Source organism: Diabrotica undecimpunctata, unplaced genomic scaffold (assembly GCF_040954645.1).
Source record: "Diabrotica undecimpunctata isolate CICGRU unplaced genomic scaffold, icDiaUnde3 ctg00001029.1, whole genome shotgun sequence".
Classification (NCBI taxonomy): domain Eukaryota; kingdom Metazoa; phylum Arthropoda; class Insecta; order Coleoptera; family Chrysomelidae; genus Diabrotica; species Diabrotica undecimpunctata.
In genome coordinates this window covers 1-22,900 of record NW_027312621.1, presented here as the reverse complement: position 1 = coordinate 22,900, position 22,900 = coordinate 1, and the positions used below count along the sequence as shown (strand labels likewise).

Below are 22,900 nucleotides of genomic sequence, written 5' to 3'. Positions count from 1 at the left end.
TTACGGTAACTTTATTACCAACAAACTATATAAATAAGTGACTTCACGGTCTTCTCAAATTATCACTTTTTTTTATCATTGATGTATAATTTTTGAGATTTTGTTCATTAATTCCTACCGGAAGCACATACACGTACATAAAATTTCTGCACAGTGTTCTTAAACACGTAATGGGGGGTATTTTATTTATATTAAAACGAACCAAAAACAAGTATGATTTTTTATTCAATGATGAAAAACATACGAATAATTAACAAAACTAATAATTACTGTACAACAAATTACTATTAAAGAAAGTGATGAAAGCTATCACAAATATTTTTAGGTTATAATACTCGTACAATAATTATAATAGTAACCTAAAAAAAGACAGTAAAGTATAGTAGAAATCACTAAAGAACAAAATGTTTATGATAAACATGAAGTACTGGTTTTTATTGATATTAGAAATTGTGTTAAAGATAACATATATGAATGTTCAAATATTTTACAGGTATCGATCAAATTTCCTACTTTTCATCAAGTCGTTAGCGGTGCCTGGCTTCTTGAATTTGCTTAAACCTGAAGACTGTTGACAATTGACAGTTGTGTCTCTACAGTGATACTTAAGCTTCTCTGTTATACCGAATGAAAAACCAAGAGTGCATATCTATTTTATATAAAGTTTAACAATAGTTTAAAAGGGTTCAAGAAAAAGAAACCCAAAGAAAGTTGGAAAAGGGGTAGAAAAGTGGTAGGGGTAGTTTTAAAGTTTACGCAATAAGTTTGCTTAAGATGTAGTAATATTTTAATTGTTAACTGCTTTAGATATCATTTTCAACAATCCTCGATTCAAGGATGGAATAAAGAGACTAAAAATTTGCTAAGTATCTTTTTAAAGTTTATGCAATCAATGTGGTTAGAGTCAGAATTCATGTCTATCTTAAACTAAAACAACCAGAAGAAAGAAAAAGGCTTACACCACTTGTTTCTAATCTAAAATGTATAAAAGTTATCAAAAAATTGATGAAAATATTGTTAACACATTTAGTCCTTTGAGCCGTTGTCTAAAATTAAAATATTTATTGAAAAAACTGGCAAAATTGCTATAAAAATAGAATACGATTTTATATAAAAATAATAAATAGTTATTATCTCTATTATGCTGCGAAATATACGACGACCCAGTTTGTCGTTGTAATATGGCTGGGTATGGAGCGTTGTTTTTAACCTTATCGTCCTTATAGCTCTCCTTTCTTCTTATAACCGAAAGAATTGATAGCTGGAACAAAAAAAAAATTCAATTAAAAAATTATGCTTCGTTAAAATTATTGCAATGTTATGCCAATACAAAGTTTATCGTTTAGAAAAGTTCACATCGCTTTTGCCTCCTAAGAAAATCACCCTTAATAATTTTTCGGTGAAAATACTAATGTTATAAGTTTCAGCGATACTAACTATTTTATTTGTCAGCGAAGACTTAACTACTAAAAGTTTGCAGCGAAAAGAAATTTTCTCGATAAATATGGGCGAAATAAATTATTTTTATCTACGTACTCGCAAAAATTATAACTTTTAAAATATTTGCAGCAGAAATAATTAGGTACTTTTGGACTGCATAAAAAAAATTCATTATAAAGACAAGATGGTTAGAGAGAGGTGCAAGAAATAGAAGGAGACAATTGCTGTGTTGTGTGACAGAAAGATCCCCAACTTTTATTTGCGGTAAGCTGAGAAAAACTGAAGTCTAGATCTGGCACTAATTGATGTCAAAATGAGAAAGCATGGGTTAAGATTGAAATATCCTTTCAATACAAGAAATGGATGAGTAGGTAAGGATGAGATCCAAAGGAAACCTAGTGGGATACGCTGAGACAGGATAGGTCCTTGAAGCGAATTGATATTGTTATGACACAGATAGAAAATAATGGAGAATTGCATACTTAATTTTTTTAATATTCCTACAATCACCATTGTTAAAACTTTTACCTATTACTAATAATTATTCTCTTGAAATAAAAAGAGCATAAAACAGTTTACTTACATAGATATTCCTTATCACACATAACCAACAAGTCGTACCACTGGTTACCATTTATCCTTGGCAAATCTAGAGTTCCACCGTAATGTTCCGGCAAACATTCGGGGCTCATGTATTGGTGTAGGGATTTGCGGTCAGTACCGTGGAAGATAATACGGTTTCTCAGTTTTTCTCTAAGGAAGGGCTTGAAGAGGGCAAAGACGACCTTGAAGATGTACGGTTGGTTGACGATGTGGATGTTTTTGATTCTAAGAGGTACGCTATCCTGTAATAAAAAATGAAAATATATTAAAAATTATTAATTCTGTGTGATGTAGCCCGTTAGGGTTTTTATTATTATACCTTTTATAAAGGAATCTTTAAATAAATTTTTTGTGATATATGGTACACAGCCAGCTACAGGAATTTAGTTTCTTTGTGGATTTTAATTTGACGGTATGGTCAACTTGCCTCCTCAGTACATGCGCTTAGCCACTAAAAGATGCACTTTGAAGATATATATTTGATTTATATCCCAATGTATAAATAATCACGTCTTCACCACTTTTTGTAATATTAAAACTCCAGGAATTGTTCCAGTCAACTTAAAGAACGCATTCCAACTTAAAATTTTGAAAAAGGATATTTGTAAACATTACAGCAAGCTTAAATACATAAATTGTAAACTTAAGGTAACGTATGACTCGTTACTTGATTTTATTTTCAACTTTTTGAGTAATGTTCAGGACACATTGGACAATATAACTTCTATCAAATTTATCAAACTTAAATCCAAACTAAATAACCTCATTAACAACTAATTTAATTCATTGAATTGTAACAATAACAACACTAATAGTAAATTATCTAATTTTTCTTTTCATCCAAGACTAAAAAATCTCTCTTCAGTCACTACTCTGAGATAGCGCGTTCTAAATCTAGGCCTCAAATACTTCATTCCTAGTAAGGTCTCTAAAAAAGACCTTCAGAGTCTCTCTATTTAGCTAGACATCATTATCCAAAATCTTTCTGTCCCTTTAAATCAATAAACATAAAAAACATCAATCAGAAACTCCTGTTTTAAAACCATAAACAAATTCAAAAATAAAAATTTCTCTTCTAATTCTCCAACAGTAAATAACACCAACAACTCTTCATCTATCAACTTACTTTCCACTTCCGAAAATATTCATTTCACACCTTTTTCCCCCAATTTAATCATCAGCAAAGCACCCCTCAAAAAAGTTCATAAATAAATTAAAAGAAAACATTAAACACTTTACACAATTCTTCTCTGAACATTTTGCCCCATACTACAAACTTTCCAGTAAGCCATTAACCCCAGACTGTATGATTTACCTAAGATACATAAGAAGGGCAGTCCGATTCGTCCAGTTGTTTGTTTCATAAACACTCCAGTTTCCACTTTATCAAAATTTATATTGGAACTCATTAAAAACGTGACGAACTTTATCCCCCGTTTCTCAGTCAAAAACACCAGTCATCTAGTCAATAACCTACAAAAGATTAATCTTCGCCCCAACACTACTATATTTTCATTTGATGTCAGCAATTTATTCACTTTTGTCCCTAAACAAGAAACAACTAATCTGGTTCACTCTCTTCTAAGAGCCAATTCCATCACCTTGTCTACTACCAACTCCATTGTCCAACTATTACAATGTTGCTTAGATCAAGATTTCTTTGTTTTTAACAACAAATAGTACAGGCAACCTGATGACTTTGCCATGGGCAGCTGTCTCTCTCCTCTATTAGCTGATGTATTTATGGATCGTTTAGAATCCACACAGATCATGAAAAATCTTGAAATACTCCATTGGTTTCGCTACGTTGTTGACTGTTTAGTCTTGATTTCAGATAATTCCAACTCAGCTGAACTATTACTTTCTAAAATCAACCAAATCCACCGCAACATTAACTTCGCCATGGAACTAGAATCATCCAAGTCAATTAATTTTCTTGATCTCACCATTATCAGATTAAATGACCACTTCAACTTCAGTATCTATAGGAAACCCACACAGACCGACCATGTAATATCCTTCTCTTCAAATCACCCATTGTCACAAAAATATGCAGCTTTTCAAAGTTACATCCATCACCTGGAAACCATTCCACTTTCTCAGTCGAACTATGAAAAAGAATTTAATATTCTCAGACAAATAGCAGTCAATAATGGATATGATCAAAACATCACCAATAAACTTATCCATAAAAGGAGTCTTAAAATCCTGCAAGAGACTGCGTTCTTCAGAGACCAAACCATTAAACCTAATTACTGTTCACTTCTACACTATCATGACAGTCTTTCTGCAGATATTCGAAATCTCATAAAACGTTCAGTTAGAAACATCCACGTTTCTTTTAAAGTACCCAATAATTTGGGTCAGTATATCTTATTTCAAAGATCCCATCAATTATATGAACCGTAGTGGTGTTTATAAACAAAAATTTTCACGCTCTTTAGAGCACACAAAAATAAAAAACACTTCCACCTTTTCTCAACATCTAAAAGAACACTTGAAGATATGAAGATCTTAAAATTATCAAAGAAAAGCAGAGAAGTCCAAATTGTTTTAATCGCCATGTCTCATTCAATCGAGACTTCCTTCCTCTCCATCGCCAAATTCTCATGACCTACGTCCCCAACATCTACTATTACATCAAAATTTACACTAATCTCTCTCTTTGATCAATTACTCATCTTTATCAGCCTACTCCAAATCACTCTTTCAATGCATCTAACCCATCATTCCCATTTTCTTTTTAGTATTCTAAACTTCACCTCTGACCCTTATGCCTAATGTTCTTTATCCTCCATTGCTACATAATTAAATTCAGATCAGAGAATTCTATTCTCCCTCTATAAACCAATCACAATCACACAATAATTCAATCTCTCACTCATATATATTCCCACTCAGTCACATACCCAGATGGTCCATCTAAAGCCAAGCCACACATCTGAATCTCCTCTTATCGGTCATTACGCTTTAGTAACGTCTTGTTTAGTCATTTTTTCCCTATCACAATAAAACACTACAAATCATTTCTCAGGTACCAAATGTTTCTTTTTAACATATAGAGCCTTTTCTACTTAAGTTATAAGTTTATAAGTGAAGATTAGAAGATAATTTTAGTACTATTGTTTAGAACATTAGTTGTGCTTATAAAGCTAACATTTTGTACTTTTTAATTAGAACAAATACGTAATGATAAAAGAACATATACCACAACCAGTATTGCTGCAACTCTTTTAGAAAAAGGTTAAAATAATATTGTATTATTGTACTCAGAATTAAGCAAAAAAGAAGAAGACTGATGATATTCCGATAAAATTTCAACATTATTGCAGATAGTGTGTTCAATCCGACTCTGCTATAATGCAATTGTTGACATTGCTACACTTTACAAAGTTTTATTAAAATGTAACTGCCGCATTGTTTTGAATATTGTACGAATTTATTAACAAAACAATATGTTGATATTCAATATGATGCATCAAAATGACGGTGGTTAAATTAATTTTTCTTTTAATTTTTGATGATTCATTCTTCAAGGTTTAATTTCACAGCATTGATGGTTTGATTGTTTGCACGAAAAATTTATTGCATACCTAAATATGACCGTGGGTTTTTCGTTCATTTGTTGAAGATGTAATTCGATTATTTTACCAGTAAATCCGGTATGTTGTTTTTATTTGAACTACTAAGTAGAACATTATTTCTTCTTAGAAATTTTGAGAAAACTTTGGAAACAATGTTAATTATAGAGAGCCATAGATAAAAATCGAAATTGGGGTCAGCATGAAAAAAAAAATAGAAATAGAAATATGCTTTATTGTCACTGAAAATTGTACAATTTTATGGACAAAGCTTACAAAAAGTTTACGAATAAATTTAAGCTGCTGCATGTGATACCCAAATATATATAAAAATATGAATGTGTTGCTTGTGTGAGTCAATTTCAAAAGGTAAAGAAATAATAAATTAGACTTACTCACAATCAATTTAATTTAACTATCCAGACGACCGGTTTCGCTTTCTACAATATGCAAAGCATCTTCAGGTCTCGATACAAAGTTAAATAAATGCTGAAATAATAAACTCATATTCGGGTGTTGTCTAATAAAGATAAACAAATATAGATGATATAAATTATATAAATTATATCATCGTAATTTATATAATTTAATTATCATCGTAATTTTATAATAATTTAATAATAATTCTCATCGTAATTTAATAATAATTAAATCATCATTTTAATTATCATCGTAATTTATATAATTTATATCATCTATCTTTGTTTATCTTATTAGACAACACCCTAATATGGGTTTATTATTTCAGCATTTATTTAACTTTGTATCGAGACCTGAAGATGCCTGAAGAAACCGGTCGTCTGGATGGTTAAATTAAATTGATTGTAAGTCTAATTTATTATTTCTTTACCGTATATATAAAAATACTTTGTTGCTTGTACCTAAACGTACTGTAATTTCATGAAACTCTTCTACTGAATAATATGGTCTTTCAGATAGATAGGCTTTTGTCAATTTACGGAACTTAAGGAAAGAAGTTGTAGATTTAAGTTGCAAAGGGAGATGGTTGTATAATTTTTTTGCCGAATATAATATAGATTTCTTTACTAACTCAGTGGACGAGATCGGCAAATACACACATCAAAGCTTGAATTTCTGGTTAGGTCTTGCTGGAAAAACGTGTAGGTGTTTACGAATTAGGCAAACAGTTTCTAGAATATATAAAGAGGGAAGAGTTAAAATCCCGTGATTTTTGAAGTAGCTTCTGCAATGTGTTATTCTACTGAGGCCAAAAAGATATTTTATTTCCTTTTTTTGTAATTTAAAAATAACCTTAGATAGGGCAGCGTGTACTAGAACCCCAAAAAGGAAGGCCATATCGAAGATGAGACTCAAACAAAGAAAAGTATGTTATTTTGGAAGATGCTAAATTGATTTCCTTTGAAACAAATCTTATTGCATAGCAGGCTGAGGCTAGTTTCTTACTTAACAAATCGATATGAAGGGACCATTTAAGGTTGCTGTCTATGAAAATACCAAGAAATTTTACAGAATCAATGATACTGATCTGGCTGTTATTAAAAAGCACGGGTTAAAGACCTCCTTTATAGGATAATGCTACTGACGTTAAAAGAGAGTAAATTAGATTCAGACCAGGATTTTATTTTAAGTAGATCAGAAGTTAAAATTACATGAAGAGTTGCAATATTAGAGTTCCTCCAGGTAATACATGCATCAGCAAAAAGTACAATTTTTCCATCGATTTTTAAGTTAGTGTTCCAAATGATTTTTAAGTTAGCTAGTTAGTTTAAGTTAGTTTTCCAAATATAAATGCAAATAATTTATAGATTAAGATTATTGTTATAAACCAATTAAAACTCAAAAAAGTTTCATTCAACAGAAAGATTTTGTTATAGAAGAGAAATCATGCGAAAGTTGTCATCACTATAAAAATTTGAGGCTAGTCCCACAGAAAACGTCATATTATTTAAAAATTTCGTTTTGGAGAGGCAACCGAATAGTAGTTTCGGTGACTTTCCCTTGATTTTTGTAGGTGAATAATTCTTTCCGAAGTGAGAAAGGACCTAAAAGCAGCAATACCAGCTTCGACCTCAGTTGGACCAATTCCATAGGCATCGTTAAATTCTAGAAGGATTTTTCGTAGATCTTTAGTGTTAGTGGGAAGTCCTTCGGAAGCCAAAAAGAATTTAACGCTTGTGTTGGTGAATTCTTCGTAACATACTGAAGCAGGTTGGTCGTGTGGAAAAGCAAGATGTAGCTTAATGGCTTTCAAGATATCCGGTTCTCTTAATCTTGCTAGAAGATATCGACTATTCGAGTTATTGGTTAATCTAACTCTTGGTGGGCTCAGAGGATCCAGATCTATCGATGTTTTCAAACTATCCTTCTTAATGAAGTTAATATGAGAATGGAAAACATTCTTAGATTTGCAAATTTCGATGGCCGGCTTGTCTGTGACTATTTTTGTATTTTTCATAAAACTTTCGTTAATTGATAGGTTAGTTACTCCCTCATAAAAGTTTAAAACCATAGACATGTAATACAAATAGACTGACTTTTGCAATACAGGACCGTTTCGCCAGTGCGACCAGACACAACTGAAGCAAAGCAGTCCCTGCATCTCTTTCTAATGAGCCGGATTCATGGACCACGTAAATGACCAATGGGAACGTCACGTGGTCGATAAACCCGATCCATTAGATCGGAATGCAGTGACTAATTTGAGGTTGTTTCCACTGTCGCACTGGGGGAACGGTTCTGTATTGCAACAGTCAGTATATTTTGTATTATATGTCTATGTTTAAAACAAGCATAAAGTAACCTAACTTTTACAAAATTTTCTGCCTTTTTTAAACTACAAATTTAAAGAAAATAAAGCAATCTAAAACACGTTTAAGCCTTTTTGGTTACTGTTGTAACATCCGGATTTTGCTCCCTATACTCATATATTTGCTTATCCGCATGATATCCATTAAGTATCCCGATATTCTGGCTATCTTGTTAACTTTTTTTTTAATTCCTCTGCCATATCTACCATACGATACACCTATTCCAGGTAGTTGAAATTCATGACGTATTCTATTATGTGTTCGTTAATCACTAAAGTAAAGTTCGTGTAACCTTCTGGTTAAGGTCTAGTGTTAGGGTTTTCAGGTCGCGCAAGCGCCCCTAACATGACTTTAGCCGGAACCGACGGCTTTACGTGCTCTCCGAAGCACGGTGACAGCTCAGTTAAATTAGAAATTGAAAATTTTGTCGGTGTCGGTGTCGTTATTTACTAGTCTACAGCTGATGGGGCTCTTGGCTATAACCATAGTGTGAATAGGTCTTTTCGTGAGATATTAACATGTTTAACTTGTGTGCTGTTAAATTGAATCTGCAATGTAGAGGAGCTGGAGGTCACCTTAATTTTCTGCCATAATTATTGCATCATGTTCCATGTTGGTTTCATTTACACTTTCTAATATTTTGTCCATAATCACGTTAAAGAGATTCCCGACGTTAAAGAGAGACATGTTCCGCTGTTATTCTTGTTTTATTGCGACTGTTAAGTCCCCTGATTATTTCTATGTATTTTTATTGACCTTTTTCTGCGTCATGATTTGGATTACGTCATTTAGTTGGACTCTTACAAACGCTTTTGTGAGATCCACGAAACATAGAAAAAGGAGTTTGTTCTTTACACTCACGTTGATTATTATAACTGGTAACTTTATTAATTACTATTTAAATGGGAATAAGCCACAATTAAAGTTTAAAATACGTTTATTGACGTTTCAATTTCCACTTCGAATATACCACTTAGACCCATTTATAGTACCATGAATTCTCCTTGTAGTGAACTATCAAAATTTTTATTGAACATTTTAAAACCAATTGCAAATAAAAATGACACATTTATAAAAAATACACAACATTTTTTAAATAAATTATCAAATATTGAATTTAATTCAAATAATACTTTAGTAAGTTTTGACACAAATAGTTTATTTACGAATGTGCCATTAGATAAGACTTTAAATATAGTCAAGACAAAATTTGAAAGTGATGATACATTGGCAACTAGAACAAGGCTAAATATATCAGCTATAATGGAGTTAATAACATTATGTACTGATAATACATACTTTCAACTAAATAATGAATTCTATAAACAAAGTTTTGGACTAGCAATGGGCTCTAGTTTATCTCCATTATTAGCCGATATATTTATGGAAGATTTTGAAACAAATATTATTTCTAAACAAAATTTAAAACCCTCAGTATGGTGGAGATATGTAGATGATGTATTCTCAATATGGCCTCATGGATCAGAGTTGTTGGACACATTCCTAAATGATATAAACGATAAAGAAGAGACAATAACATTTACCATGGAAAAGGAATATAATAACACATTACCTTTTCTGGATGTTTTAATCTCTACGAACAATACTGGATACGAAACTCAGGTGTATAGAAAACCAACACACACCAACAGATATTTAAATTTCAAATCAAATCACAATATTAATATTAAAAAAGGGATTATTAATTCCTTATACAATAGAGCCAAAATTACTTGTTCTAACGAAAATTCGTTCTTGGAGGAAAAACATTTGTTAACATCTGTTTTATTAAAAAATGATTATCCTTTATCGTTTATAAATAAGGAATTTTCAACAATCGATCGAATAGAACAAAACAACTTAGAACGAGATCCTACAGCATATGCAAGGAATAATACGAGGAAAATAACAATACCATACATAAAAGGATTATCGGAAAAGCTTAAAAGGATAGGAAATAAATTCAACATTTCAACAACATTCAAAACAACAAACACGTTGAGATCTATTTTGTCCAAAACCAAACCTAACAATGAACAAGAAAGGACAAAGAATTGCATTTATAAAATACCTTGTGAATGCGATCAGTTTTATTTAGGTGAAACATCAAGACCATTAAATGTTAAAATAAGTGAACATCAATCCTATATTAAAAATAGAGAATTTGATAGATCTCAAATATGTAAACACGCATGGGATAATGAACATAGGGTTCAATGGAATGATTCAAATATAGTCCTAAAAGAAACGGATGGTAAAAAGAGAAAAATCAAAGAAGCTGCTCTAATTATGCTAAATGAGACCAATTGTGTCGCGAATTCCTCGGCAGAATGTAGTAGGATCTGGTTACCCATATTGAGAGAGGAAGTTATTAAAAGGAAAATACCAGTATTGGTAAGTCAGTAACATATAGAGAATACATCATTTATGTTTTTTAAATAACAAACATATAAAATCGGAATTTGGTGTTTATTGAAGGTAAACTAAATGCACGATCAAATACTTACCATGTCGGGATAGTATTATGAGGTTTTTCCCTCATAATTTACTATGGAATCACTAACAGGAGAATTTTACTGTCATCATGGCATGTATTTGTCTTTTTAAAGACGAATTACATGTTATGATCTTTTCTGACGGATATTCTCAAGTTAAAGTTGATTTCATGTAATCGAATGAACTATCTTATAAGTAAAGTCGTCCCAGGAACGCAACTCAACAATATTGGCAATATCATTTTAAAGTCGTCTACTTTAAAATGTATAATGTATGTCTGAATTGTCAATATAGATGAGTCAGATAAAATTAAATTATTAGAAGAATTTTTCACTAAGTAACAAAAAACAAAATTTGTTTAATTTAATAATGTTTGTATTTTGAGAACGATTTCCGAAGTGGAAATTGAAACGTCGATAAACGTATTTTAACCTTTAATTGTGGCTTATTCCCATTTAAATAGTAATTAATTTAAAATGCCACAAGAAAATAGCTTCAGAACAATATGGTAACTTTATATTTTGTTAAGATTCTTTACTTTTTATTCGGTATTGTACCACTTCACACGGTATAATAATACATATTTATTAATGCAATCAAATAAGCGCTGTTGGTAGACAAATAAATAAAATACGTCTCTGGTACTATTTAAAAAAGTGACTTTGGCAAAACAAACACAATTCCGCAATGACCAATGCACATTCCGTTTCTAAACGTAGTCATTATCCGATGTGTGCTCAGCATACTTAAGACATTACATAAGAAAGAAATCACTGAATTCGAGATTGTTTCATAGATTTAACGTAGTTACAAAATTGATAATAATCCCAATTTTTATTCATTTTGTGTCTTTAGAATTTCATCTGACATTGAACTTTCAGATTTAGAACAGGTCTGTGAAATTTTTCGTTCTTGGAATATAAATATGTGATTTAGGTGGCAGTTATTAGGTAAAACAATAAAAAAAACTTTTTGGGATTTTATATTTTATTTTGCTGTACTCGTTTTGTTTCTTATTATAATACAGAACACACCAGGTATACAACCACCATAAACGAATTAGAAATGAAACGAATAGTTTAGTTAGACAAATAAAAATGGAACTCTGGCAGAGCTTCTCAAAACAGATGGAACACGACTTCTACAGAACACAAAAAGAAATATGGAGAATGATCAGAGAACAAAGAAAAGAGATGAACGAACTAATAAAATCGAAACAGATAATATAACAAGTGATGGAGTCTAAATATCTAGGCATCACATTATCTAGCTACAGAAAGCTCGAAACTGAAGTGGAAGATCAAGTAAATAGAGCAAACAGAGCTGCAGGTTGTATGAATGAAACAATATGGAGAAATAAATATTGGGAAAAAAATAAAAGGCAGAATTTACAAAACAGTTATCAGACCAATAATGACATACGAGGCAAAAACACGATCTTACAGAGAGGACAAAAATAATGCTGAAGCAGCAGAGATGAAAACACTTAAGACAATTGATGGTAAAATACTATGGGATAGAGCTATAAGTACATATATACGACGTAGATGCAAGGTGGAGAACATCAAGGACTAGGCTAGAAATAGAAGAGTAGAATGGAATGATTATAAAAGCCTAATGACAACAAAGAGAGTAGTAAAGACAATAAGAGACGGTTTTAAATAGGAAGACGATCAGTAGGGAGACCACAAACACGATGGAACGACAACTTACTGGGAGCACATTGAAAAACAGACAGAGTTATGTCTACATAAAAAGAAGAAGAAAACTCTGAATAGCAGACGAAATCATATAGTATGAAGAAGATTCTTATTGAATGAATTTAAAGTGAACCGAGATCTTAGACAAGGACATCCACGTTATCCACAGTGCTTTTTAATTTGGTATTGGAAACAATAATGAAAACGATGGAACGACAACTTACGGGGAGTACATTGAAAAACAGACAGTCATATCTACATAAAAAGAAGAAGAAAAGGATCCAGGTCCCCAAGTTTTATTCCAGGGCCATAGAGATTTCAAATATTTTGTCGATCTGCATTATGATCAGACAGCAAAAATCAGGACAGAAACCAATTGATCGAATACGTAGTAATAAAGAAGTTACTTAGATAGAAGAAACAATAAAGAAGATTCCCTTAATTATAAAACTAAAAAACAAAGCCCATACACAGCTACAACAACTAATAATCAATTCAGAGCCAATAACACAGGTTAACAGCTACGTTTATTTGGGTCTCAATATAAATTAGATTATATAAAAATGTTCTTGTATTTGCTATCTAATTCTTCTTTAAATGTCATCTCCGTCCAGAAGGTTGCCATGGCAATCATCAAAGCTATTCGTACCTTCGAGACTGAGGTTCTAAATATATGGTTATTAGTGGTGTTAAGAGTGGAAAAGAGTATTAAGGACACTCTGAGATAGCGCGTACAAATAACCAGAAGAAAGATGTTGTATCTCAAATGAGAATGAAATACCGGGGATAACGAGAGATAATGTTGTTACGTCGTTAAGTAGAATGAAGAGTGGTAAAGCAGTAGGACCTGATGGAATACCTGTGGAGGTTTGGAATTCTCTATGAGATTAAGGGATTGATATGTAGTGGCAAATGATGAGTAGGATATATGTGGAATAAAGGATGCCCACTACATGGAGACGGTGTGATGGTATAATTATATAAAGCTAAAGAGGACATTCAGGACTGTAAGAACTATAGAGGGATAAAGTTAATATGTGGTTAATATTGCACACAATAAAAATTTGGGAGAGAACCGTAGAGCGAATGTTAAGGAGAGAGATATCGATAGGAGAAGAACAGCTTGGGTTTTATACCAGGGAGGACAACAGAAGCTTTGTTTGCTTTGAGACAGTTGGTAGAGAAATACAGCGAGAAGAAAAAAGAGCTACATTTGGTATTTATAGATCTTAAGAAGACCTACGAGACAGTCTCTGGACAAGAGCTACGGAGATGTAAGAGAGAGAAATGGGTTCCTAAGACGTAAGGCTCGTGAAGGATATGTATGAAGGAGCGTACATCAAAGTAAGGACTTAAGTGTCGAATTGACCTAAATTTTCCAGCGACGGTTCGTTTGCATTAAGGCTCTTCACTGAGTCCCTACCTGTTTAATCTTGTTATGGATGTACTGACAGAGAAAGTAAGGAAAGAGGCTAGTTGGTCAATGCTCTTTGCTGATGATGGAGAGCTAGTAGAGAAAATAAATGTTGGAGGAGGAGTTAGAGGATTGAAGAAGGGAGAGGACTTAAGATTAGCATGTCGAAAACGGAATATATGTGGTTAGGAGGTAGAGAAATGGTTGAGAACATAAAATTGCTTTGAGAAAAACTAGGAATAGTAGGAGATTTAAATAACTTGGCTCCTATATAGCGCAAAATGGGAGAATAGATCGAGAAATTGCCCACAGGATACACGCTGGTTGTTTAACTAGAAGCGAATGAGGGGGAGTACTTTGTGATAAAAAAATCGAAGAAGGGCCGAAAGGAAAGATATACAAGAGTGTGGTGAGATCTGCGTTAGCGTACAGCGGTGAAGAGTATGTGAAAAGAAGATGGATGTAGCTGAAATGAAAATGTTACGGTGAATGTTGGTTAAGACTAGAAAGGGACAGGATAAGGAACAGGAACAAACAATCTCAAAAAAGATTCAAGAACAAAGTTAGAAGTTGATATAATGGGAGGTAGAGGAAAACTGAAGAGAAGATGGAAGGACTGTGTGGCATAAGACTTGAGGAGAAAAAACGTTTTATGTGAAGAAGACCTGATGAAAGCCGAGGAAAAAGAAAAAGAAGAATGGTGTTAAATCATTCACGTAGGTTTTTAAGCCATGCATGTATTTTACTTCTTATTGATCTTCTTCCACTGATTTTTTCCTTCATAATGAGTCAAAGCAGTTGGTATTTGTCGCATCTCATAATTTTGTTGTTTATTTTGCAATAACCTTTGTGTTTATTATCTGATTTTTATTTAGCATATCTCATTGTGTCTATCTTTGCTTTCTGAAAAATTTGTTTTTTGACATCAAATCTCTAAATAGGCAAGTTCTTATTTAATAATGAGTTTGACGTTTTGATTGTTTATTTAAAATAGTTCCACTAAACAATTGATGAATCAGTAGACGAGAAACTTTTTTTAAAATCTCATACTAAAAAAATTTATTTAATTTAATAATGTTTGTATTTTGAAAACGATTTCCGAAGTGGAAATTGAAACGTCAATAAACGTACTTTAACCTTTAATTGTGGTTTATTCCCATTTAAATAACAATTACTACTTTAACATGCCACAAGAAAATAGCTTCAGAACAATATTTCAAAATTTAAGTTGTAATCTTTCATTCTATAATAAACAATGTCAGTCAAACAGAATATTCGATGTATAAATGATAATTTTATTGTCATTGCCCATGACGCCAAAGACGTCAAATTTCAAAACTAATCGGTCGCAAATATGCTTAATTTTATGACTCTTTATACCGGAGGTAAAAACAACTGCATAAATTACCTAAACAATTACCTATGAACATATACTTCTCATTTGACTTTGTAAATTAACGTAATAGACCAAGTACTGCTTCAAGCTGTCTGTCATCAAAAAGTCATTAAATTGTTTGCGTGTCTGCTGACAATGGATGCATGTAATTATTTTCTCGAGAAATTAACTCTAATGTTGGAGATTATGAAGTATTAAATTAGCATTTTAAAAATACAATATACTATGTTACTGTTCTCGAGTATGTCATGATTTTCAATAATTCGTTTTTTTAGACCTATTTAGGGAAATATTAATATTGTAGATTAAAGTTTATATTTTGAGTTTTTATTATATGACTAGAGCGCTCCTTGTTCCTAATTAACGATTGTTTTACTTTTTCTTGTTTGAAACAATTTTTTGTATTTTTCAATTTTTTTCAAAATCATCTCCTGGAGAAAGAAGGCAAATCGTTTATCTAGAAGCCAAAATATAAGACTAAAATCCTTCATCTTCTTCTTCTTTGAGTGCCTCTCCTATCGGAGATTGGATATCATTAGGGCGATTCTAATTTTATTTACTGCTGTTTTAAATAATTCGTTAGTGGTACAGCCAAACAGCCAAACCATTCTCTTAAATTTCTCATCCAGACATTCTTCTACGGCCTGGATTTCTGCGTCCTTGGATTTTTCCTTGTATTATATTTTGTAGGAATGTGTACTTTTGTCCTCTCATCGGGTGGCCAAAGTATTTAAGTTTTCTCTTTTTTATATTCAGTATAACTTCTGGATCGTCCATGCCTCAACACTAGTGTTGCCCAAATGCAAGAACAAGACGAGACTTAGACAGTCTTGGTCTTGGTCTTGCGGCAATGCACCTGGTCTTGGTCTTGGTCTTGGTATTGCAATTCCGGTCTTGGTCTTGGTCTTGGTCTTGCAGCAAGAGTCTTGCAAGTCTTGCAGTTACCCATTAGCCATTGCTATTTATTAAACGTTACTTTAGATCTTAGAACAACGTAACAGAGTAAGTACACTTTAAGCTTGAATTAACATAGCCATAATAAAGGTCGAAGAAGAACGTCATGGCTTATAAACCTGAGAGATTGGTTTAACAGATCCTCTGCATCTCTTTTCCGAGCTGCCGTCAACAAAATTACTATAGCCAATTTGATAGCCAACGCTCGACAATCGAGCTCGGCACATGAAGAAGAAGAAGAATAATAAAGACCAACCAAATTAATAAATGTCTAAACAACTGACATCGGGTGGGGTTTGAAGCCACGATCTAAGCGATCTGTGCCTATGCTCTAACTAACTCATCTATCTATCATACCCCACGGAAGTCAATCTGTTTCTTAATAAACGTTTGTATTTACTATGCTTACATGTGCTAAAACGTGGTTAAAACACAAAAAATAACAAATTAATGACATCAGCATGCCTGTACTTTAAAGAATATTATCTGCCTAGAAAGGGATTGATGGACATTATGGGCAAAAAATCCACATACATGTATCAAGGGCACAGATTTTTTAGTGATCAGATAAAAAACTATAATCCACTTATTAAAGCAAAATAAATGTTTTTACCAATCTTATTTCTACTCTTATATAAAAAACTAAAGAGTTAAATAAAAAATAAAGAATAAAGAAAAAATAAACAATAGGTAAAAAAGCAATGATAATCAAAAGAAGTTGTTTTAAATTAAGGAGATACCTACTTAATAAATACATTAATTTACCAAACTAAAGTAGTAGGTAGATAATATATGTAATTGGTAATAAAGTAATAAGTATATTTTTTACATCTCCACTTTTTCTAGCGGTTATTAAAAAGCTTGTAATATCTCCACCGAATTTTGGTTTTTCAGGAAGAAATATTTGTAATTCCTTTTTGTGAAAAGATAGTAGATGCTTCCTTAAACCTGACGTGTTTCTGGTGTTCATTTTCATTTCAACCTCCTATGTAGGCACAATTTACACAAAGCAATTTGGGATGCATAAATTATTTCGAAAAACTCTTCAAATTTGATTTTAGGGCTTTTAGATCTATAACTCCAACGCTCATTACTCCGACTAGAACTATTTGAATCTTTGTCCCTCATGTCAGATTGTAAACTTGTCACCCCGGGAACAACAAGGATTATATGAAAAACAATTATTACATAATTAGACTCAAAGGAAAGCTCAATTGGGAATGAAGTTAAGTGATGTCGAAAAAGTAACTATTATACTACTATAATTTAAGTTCGTTACTATCCAATACCCTAAGTATCTAATAACAAACCGAGAATTTATATCGTTACTTCGGTATTTTGTTTACATGGTAGGCGACATTATCTGTTATTAATTTGTCTCGTTACTTTTGACTGTTTCAGCAAATTTTCTTTAACCGAATGATCTCATCGCACACTCAGCAGAAACAATTTATAGCCTTAGGCCGATAAGATTTGTTTATTTAGATTACTCCTGACTAAATTATAATGGGAAAAAAATTGAATTATTAAGTGGTTGTTCGTAACAATTATATTTTTTTAGCTAGGGTGACATATTTTAAAAAATATCGATACGATATTATTGTTGGCGTCGAAATGCAAGAAGATTATTTTTATGATTAGAGAGCGGCTATTCTCAAAATATGGACAATTAATTTCAAAGCAAAGAAGTCTGCTGGAAAATGTACAAAATATTTTATTTTTACATTGTAATTATGACCTCTGAGCACGTGTCAAATGTGTTTTTTTAATGAATATTTTAATTCGGTATGTATGTTTATGGTATTGTTTGTAATTCGCATAAGTTTTTCAAATTTTATTACATATTTTTTTGCATCTCATAGAGTCTTTAAGCATATAGCCGAACTACTATAGTCGCTAAAACCACACTCAGTCCTAACTGCAAGACGCAAGAGTCTCGCAGGCTTAGTCTTGTTCTTGCTTAAGTCTTGCACGGTCAGTCTTGGTCTTGGTCTTGCTAAAATTAGGCGGTCTTGGTCTTGGTCTTGCAAAAACGCAAGAACAAGACCAAGACTGAAAGACCAAGACCGATTTTGGGCAACACTACTCAACACTGTAAAGCAAAGTACTGAATACATAGCATTTTAACATTCTAGTTCGTAGCTGAATACTAATATCACGATTACAAAATAATTTTTTCATTTTTATAAAGGTAGACCTGGTAATTTCAATACGTCTTTTTATCTCATGATTTTGGTCACCTGTTTCATTGATGAGGGTTCCCAAGTATTTGTATTCGTTTACTTTTTCGAGTTGGGTACCGTTTATTGCGATTCTAGTGTCATGTATTGGATTCTTACTGAAGGTCATATATTTGGTTTTTTTGACGTTCATTCTTATGCCGTAGTTATTACATATCTCATTCATACTTTCAACTAGATGTTGTAGATCTTCCGCTGTTCTTGCCATTTTCACAGTATCGAAATCATATCGAATGTTATTGATAACTTCTCCATTGACTGTTATCCCTTCGTTTGCATGTGAGAGAGCTTCTTAGCATATTTGTTCGCTGTAGATATTAAACAAGAGCGGTGACAATATACAACCCTGTCATACTTCTCTACGTATTTCTATTTCGTCCGATGTTTGGTCTTCTATTTTTTATATTAGCTCGCTGATTCCAGTACAGATTTAATATTATTTGTATGTCTCTAGTGTCGATGTTCTTACCCTCCAGGACTTATTAGAGTATATTGTGGCGTACTTTGTCAAACGCCTTTTCAAAGTCTATAAAGCAGAAGCAAAGAGAGCTTCTCTTGTACCTAATCCTTTTCTGAATCCCATCTGTGTATCGTTATATACATAGTAAAATTATAATCAAAAATATCGTACGAAGGAAAATTGTTTCAGTAAAATATATTATCATTAAAATTGAAATTAATTAAAGGTTTTTTCTACAATTTAATAAACAGTCTTACCTGTAACCAATCAACTATTCTCTTGGCAAAGGAGGGAGTAAATTTGGTCGTTTGGGATATCGATAAACCATCCATGTCGAAAATGACCACTGCTCCGCAGACTTGACTTTCTGGTTCCAACATAGCGGCTTCAAGGAATAATACACAGCCTTTGAATACTTCATCTAAAGATACCTTATCGGTTTTCCATTTCTCTGAAAGAAAAAAATGAATTTTATAGTTTAAAAAAATTTTTTAGGCCTCAAATAATGCTAATAACCTTTTCAACAATGTGATAATGAAGACAAACTTTTGCTTACATGTTAAAAAACAAATGAATAAAACCATTTATACTCTTTATTTATACGTCCATGAATAAAACAGAAAATATACAGTTTACTTAAAAAATCATTAACGACAACAATAGATGCAGCACTATATTCTGTGATATATTCCTAACTTAGATCACCAAAGGAATAGGCTTAAATACTCTTCGTACCTATAGATACAACAGGTTTAAAGAAAGAACTCTGTTTAACAGAATGGCCCAATACCTAGCTTATGCAGTTGATATATGGGGACTTAAACGAACATTACCGTACTGGGAAGAGTTCTATGTAGCTCTCAAACGCAAGTTTATGCCTACGTCAAGGAACGAAGCAGAAGCACAAAAACAAGAATTCACCATAAATGGACACAGGTACGAGAGGCTAATACAATTTAATTATTTGGGTTCAGCAGTAACCGAAACCAATTCTGTGACGCAGGAGAATAAAGCCAGGCCAACAGAAGCCATTTCAGTTTTAGAATTAGTAGCAGCAACACAAACAAGATCGTATACATAATCGTATAGTAGTAGTAGTGTATAAAATGGACTTTGACCAGCAAGGATAAAGAAGCGCTCAGAAAGTTGGAAAGAAAAATCTTCTGAAAAATTCATAGACTAGTTAGAGACAACGAAGCCTGAGGGTTAAGAAGAAACCAGGAACTGCAGCTGCAGTTTTGAAAAGCAGACTTGGTTACTAAAATAAAGAAAGAGGGCGGATAAGATTAGTTGGTCAAGTACAGGGGGGGAGCGAACGATCAAGAAAGTATTTCCGCATAGCATGGGAGGAACAAGGATTAGAGAAGAGAATACTGACTGTGATGAATAAAAGGGCGTGCAGGATTAGCTAGGGTTATTAGGAATCTGTAGGTAGCGGTAGCCAGCCTACAACAGAAAAGAGTGAGCGGAGGACGAGAAAAGATAACTTAAGGTCTACTAATGATAATATTTTCATTATAAATCAAATTATCAAAGAACAACGGTGATTTGACCTAGAAAAGTGTCATGAGACTGAATAGTTCATGAATGTAAAGTCCTGGCAGAAAGATAACACGGGATAGACGGCAAGGGGTCTCATGGCAGGAATGGAAGTTAAGCGTTTAAAATAGATTATCATTACACAAAAAAGTCAGTATTAAAGATTATTACAAAACGCATATTGCATTTATAGTTTCTGAATACTCAATACTCCTGATAGAAACATCAGATATCGAATCCCTTAGAAAAAATGATCTGGCATAGGGTAGAGAGAAATACAGATATTCAAAAAGAAGAAGAAAATTTATATTGGGTAGTCTCAATTTTAAACCTCGTTAATGTTGAATGATACTGGACTTGCAAATCTCTAGACGAATTCAGCTATACAAGGTTTTCCTTTATTATAAGTCGAAAGCCAAAGGCGGAAAAATCAGTTGATTGGTCAACTGCATAAGAATATAGAAGGCAACGAGAAACCACTATATTAAAGATCCCTATGGATATCTCTAGTACAATCATAATGGATGTACAATACAATACAAACTCGCTTACTGATCATGGATATCGGAGACCAGGATCCGGCAAAAGAGGTGATTCCCATGACCACAGGGCCCACCGGGTCGTTGATATGCAAAATCCCTGTAAATGCCCAATAACCCACCTATAAAAATGGCTGAAGGCAAATCCTCTTGTTACAAATAAATAAGAACAAATATTGGAGATGAACAGACGGAAGCGATCCAGATTCTGCGAGGTGTTAGATAAGAATGTATACTTTCACCTATATTACTTATCCTTTATGTAGAGGAAATATTTAGTAAAGCCTTGGAAAATTGCGAACATGGGATCCTTTTAAATGGAGAACGCCTAAACCACGCTATGCAGATGACACCGTTATTTTTGCAGACAGTTTTAAACAGTGGACCGAGTAAAACAGTTTACCTATCTTGGAACAATAGTGAACGAACAATGGGATCACTCACAAGAAGTAAAATGTAGAATAGAGAAGGCTAGGAGAGCATTCAACAACATGACCAAACTCTTTAAAAGCCACAACTTTAATCTGTAGATAAAAGCAAGGCTCCTACGATGTTATATATTCTCGATATTATTCTACGGAGTTGAATCTTGGACACTTACTGCAGCGATGGAGAAAAAACTTGAAGCCTTCGAGATGTGGCTATACAGAAGAAGGATATCATGGACGGGCAAGATAACCAACGAGACTGTACTACGAACAATGGGGAAAGAAAGAGAAGTGATGTATACGATTAAAAGGAGAAAGTTAGAATATCTCGGACACATAATGAGAAACGGCACTAAATACAGATTACTGAAAACAATCCTCCAAGGCAAAGTATTCGGAAAGCGAGGAATTGAGAGAAGGATAATATCATGGTTAAAAAACCTGAGGAAATGGTTTTCCACGACAACAACTAATCTATTTAAAGCATCAGTTAATAAAATAATTATATCCAGAATGACCGCCAATATTCGAAACGAATATTCACCAAAAGAAGAAGATAAGTCGTTAGTTGAAGGCACAATAAAAATAGGCACCAAAAGAAGAAGATAAGTCGTTAATTGAAGGCACAATAAAAATAAAATGGCTATAATAACAAGTAACCGCGATATTTAAAAAAAAACCATTTTTAAATATTTTGTTTCCACTTTATATGAGGGTCGATTTTTAGCATTTCGAACACGAGCAATTCCAATCATCAGTTCACTTCAAATAAATCAATTAACTTTTTCAGAACTGACCGTTTTTATGTAGGTTTGTTGTCGTATTTGGTACAATTTGCAAAATTTTTTAAAAAGTATCAATTAAAAAATAACTCGACAGTTATTTCTTAATGAGGGAGTGATTTTATGTAACCTAGTTTCAATAAAATGTTTGGAAAATCCCAGTTTTGTTTAAAAATACTCTGAGATAGCGCGTTTACTGTGATTGTTTTTAATCTAGTAACAATGTTATTGAAACAATCGATTATTTTCTACAGTATACTGATAAATGTGATATTTATTCTGTTGATTTATTACATTTAATGCTTAATTTGATTGTATTTAATTAATTATCTTATCAAACTTGTTTTATACAATATGATTGCATGCAATTATGCAATTAATGGCTATTTTAGTTTATTAATTGAACTTGTGTTGCACCTTGTGACAAATTTACTAGTTTTTTTCTAAATAAGTATGCAATTAGATTAAATAGAACGATGGTCAAGTGTTTTGTTTTTGTTAGAATTGTGATTTAAACGTGCCAACTCTGAGATAGCGCG

The 22,900-nt window shown here is 32.6% G+C and overlaps 1 protein-coding gene across 1 annotated transcript; it reads right to left on the bottom strand.

The window, feature by feature from the left end:
• Positions 1-205: 205 nt before the first annotated feature.
• LOC140431678 (alpha-tocopherol transfer protein-like) lies at positions 206-19,524 on the bottom strand. Its single transcript, XM_072519566.1, has 3 exons — positions 19,331-19,524; positions 2,024-2,285; positions 206-1,261 (listed from the first exon to the last, which is right to left on the bottom strand). Exons 1-3 carry the CDS (start codon positions 19,451-19,453, stop codon positions 1,221-1,223), a joined length of 426 nt encoding a protein of 141 aa, XP_072375667.1. The 5' UTR covers positions 19,454-19,524; the 3' UTR covers positions 206-1,220.
• Positions 19,525-22,900: the final 3,376 nt, after the last annotated feature.